The sequence below is a fragment of the Silene latifolia genome, chromosome Y, assembly GCF_048544455.1.
Source record: "Silene latifolia isolate original U9 population chromosome Y, ASM4854445v1, whole genome shotgun sequence".
Taxonomy (NCBI): domain Eukaryota; kingdom Viridiplantae; phylum Streptophyta; class Magnoliopsida; order Caryophyllales; family Caryophyllaceae; genus Silene; species Silene latifolia.
In genome coordinates, this window is record NC_133538.1 from 148,230,422 (window position 1) to 148,233,022 (window position 2,601).

The following is a 2,601-nucleotide window of genomic DNA, read 5'->3' on the forward strand; positions in this document are numbered from 1 at the left end:
TGTTTAATCAGAGTTAACCTTCCTGCATAAGAAAACTTCCTTGCACCATAGCTATGGATTCTATTGCAAATCTTGTCCACCAAGCATTCACAATCCTTCTTCTTAAGCCTAGTAGTCTGAATGGGCATCCCTAGATACTTGAACGGCAGCTTACCCTCCTTAAAACCAGACACACTCAGGAAATCATTTTTGAGCTCTTCAGGCACTCCATTAAAAAAGACATTAGACTTGCTTGGACTCACTTTAAGCCCTGAAGCTTTAGAGAATGAGGAGAATGATTTCAGCATCAACATCATTGAGTCAGCATCCCCATTACTAAACATCAAAACATCATCAGCAAACATTAAATTGGTAACTCTCAGCTGCTTAAATAGAGGATGAAACTTGAACTGGTATTTGGTTGCAGCAAACATAAGCATTCTTGTCAAGTAGTCCATGCACAAGGTGAAAATTAACGGGGATAATGGGTCTCCTTGTCTCAGTCCTCTCTTAGCAGGGAAATAACCAAAATTTTCTCCATTAAGAGCCAAAGAAATAGTGGGAGTTGTAATACATTGCAGGATTTTAACCTTAAAACTATCAGGGAACTCCAACATGTCCATCAGCCGTCCTACAAAGCTCTACTCTACAGTGTCATACGCCTTTTGCAAATCAATTTTTAGCATGCACCTTGGGGTCACAAATGGTCTCTCATACAGCCTGATTAAATCCTGGCAAATTAAAATGTTTTCCTGGATGCTCCTTTCCTGTATGAATGCCCCCTGAATAGTGTGAACAATGTCAGGCAGTACAGATGCAAGTCTAGAGCACAACAATTTGGAAATGACTTTGTAAACAACATAGCAACAAGCAATGGGACGAAATTGTGATACATCTTTAGGCCTTTCACACTTAGGAATGAGCGTCAAGGTAGTAGCATTAAACTGTTTTAAAAGTTTCCTATTCAAAATAAAATCTCTTACTGCAGCCACTACCTCTTTGCCAATTTCTGCCCACGCATCTTTGAATAAGCCACTAGTATAGCCATCAGGGCCTGGGGCCTTGATGTCAGGAATGCTAAACATAGCTTCTCTTATTTCTTCCCCTGTAACAGGTCTAAGCAATTGAACATGATGATCACTGGTGCATTTCTTGCCCTTATTTATAATTCTCATATGGACTGGTTTAGTAGACTTGCTTGTCCCCAGCAACTGCTCATAGAAATCCAGGAATGCTGATTGTACCTGATCACTCGTATCACAAACCTTTCCATTCATATCCTCAATCATAAAAATCTCCTCCTCTTCTTAATAATGCTGTCGAAATAAGATGTGTTTGCATCACCATCCTTTATCCACTCACCTTTGGCTTTCTGGTACAAGAAGCTATCCCTGGCACACTGCAGCTCCTTAAGCTTTTTGCTAGCCTCACACTCCTGACTTATCAAGCTCACATTAGATGGATCAGTACCCAACTGGATTTGCATCTCCTCAACCTGCTTCTCCAGGATACCAGTTGCCTTCTCAATGTCACTAAATCCCTCCCTATTCAGTCTCTTTAGACCTGGCTTAAGAATCTTAAGATTTTTGGCCAATTTAAAAAGAGGAGTCCCATCAATATTGTAATCCCACAACTCATTCACCAGGGGAAGAAACTCCTTGGATTTACCCCACATGTTGAAGTATTTAAAGCTCCTGTTGCCCTGCACGACCTTATTACTCTTCACTATACAAGGTGTATGATCCATCATCCCCTCAGGCAAAAACTGAGCATACATATCAGGAAAGCTATCACACCAAGCCTTGTTATCCAAAAACCTATCCAGTCTGCTGTAAATCCTCTCCTCAGGCTGTTGCTTATTGTTCCAAGTGAACATAGACCCTACAGCAGTAATGTCAATGACTTCACAATCAGCAACACACTTTCTGAAAGGCTCCATCTCAGCCAAAGAAGTAGCCCCTCCAAATCTCTCATTAGCAGCAAGCACACAATTGAAATCTCCAGCAATGGCCGAAGGGCCTGAAATCTGCTGTGCAATCTTTCTCAAATTATCCCACAAAGGAGCCCTCTCATTAATCCCATTGAAGGCATAAACTATAGTCAAGTATAATACACTCCCAGACACCAAGGCATCCACCTTCATATGAATATATTGAGCATTGTATTCAATGACATGCACCCTATACATCCCAGGTTTCCAAAGGATCCATATTCGTCCACCACTATGGTAACCATTATTGGTAGTTATACTCCAACCATTATTAAAGCTATTTACTGCTTTATTGAAAGCTTTATTCTTAATTTTAGTCTCCAGTAAGCCAAATAAACCTATATCTTTATTATGCAAACAATGACTAATATGCTTCTGTTTACCTACTCTATTCATACCTCTCACATTCCAAAAACCTAAGCTATCCATTGGAAACATTATGTGAGGGAGCAGTACCTTGAGCTAACACAATCTTCTTAGAAGGGGAAACAAGTGTCTCCTTATAAGAATAAGCTCCAAAATTTTATGTACTATAACTACCACCACTCCTCTCCTGTCTGTGCATCTTAACCAGTCTCTTTTTAGGCGTAAGAAAACATCCTTCTTCCCTAACAGCTGGTTTTGGTGGCTGC

The 2,601-nt window shown here is 40.4% G+C and overlaps 1 protein-coding gene across 1 annotated transcript; it reads right to left on the reverse strand.

The window, feature by feature from the left end:
• Positions 1 to 1,264: 1,264 nt before the first annotated feature.
• On the reverse strand, positions 1,265 to 2,398 carry LOC141629149 (uncharacterized). Its single transcript, XM_074442197.1, has one exon. The coding sequence runs from the start codon at positions 2,396 to 2,398 to the stop codon at positions 1,265 to 1,267; it is 1,134 nt and encodes a 377-aa protein (XP_074298298.1).
• Positions 2,399 to 2,601: the final 203 nt, after the last annotated feature.

Bases quoted from the DNA above. Each gene is read 5' to 3' on its own strand.
- LOC141629149 (XM_074442197.1), bottom strand. From the start codon at position 2,398: ATGGATAGCTTAGGTTTTTGGAATGTGAGAGGTATGAATAGAGTAGGT.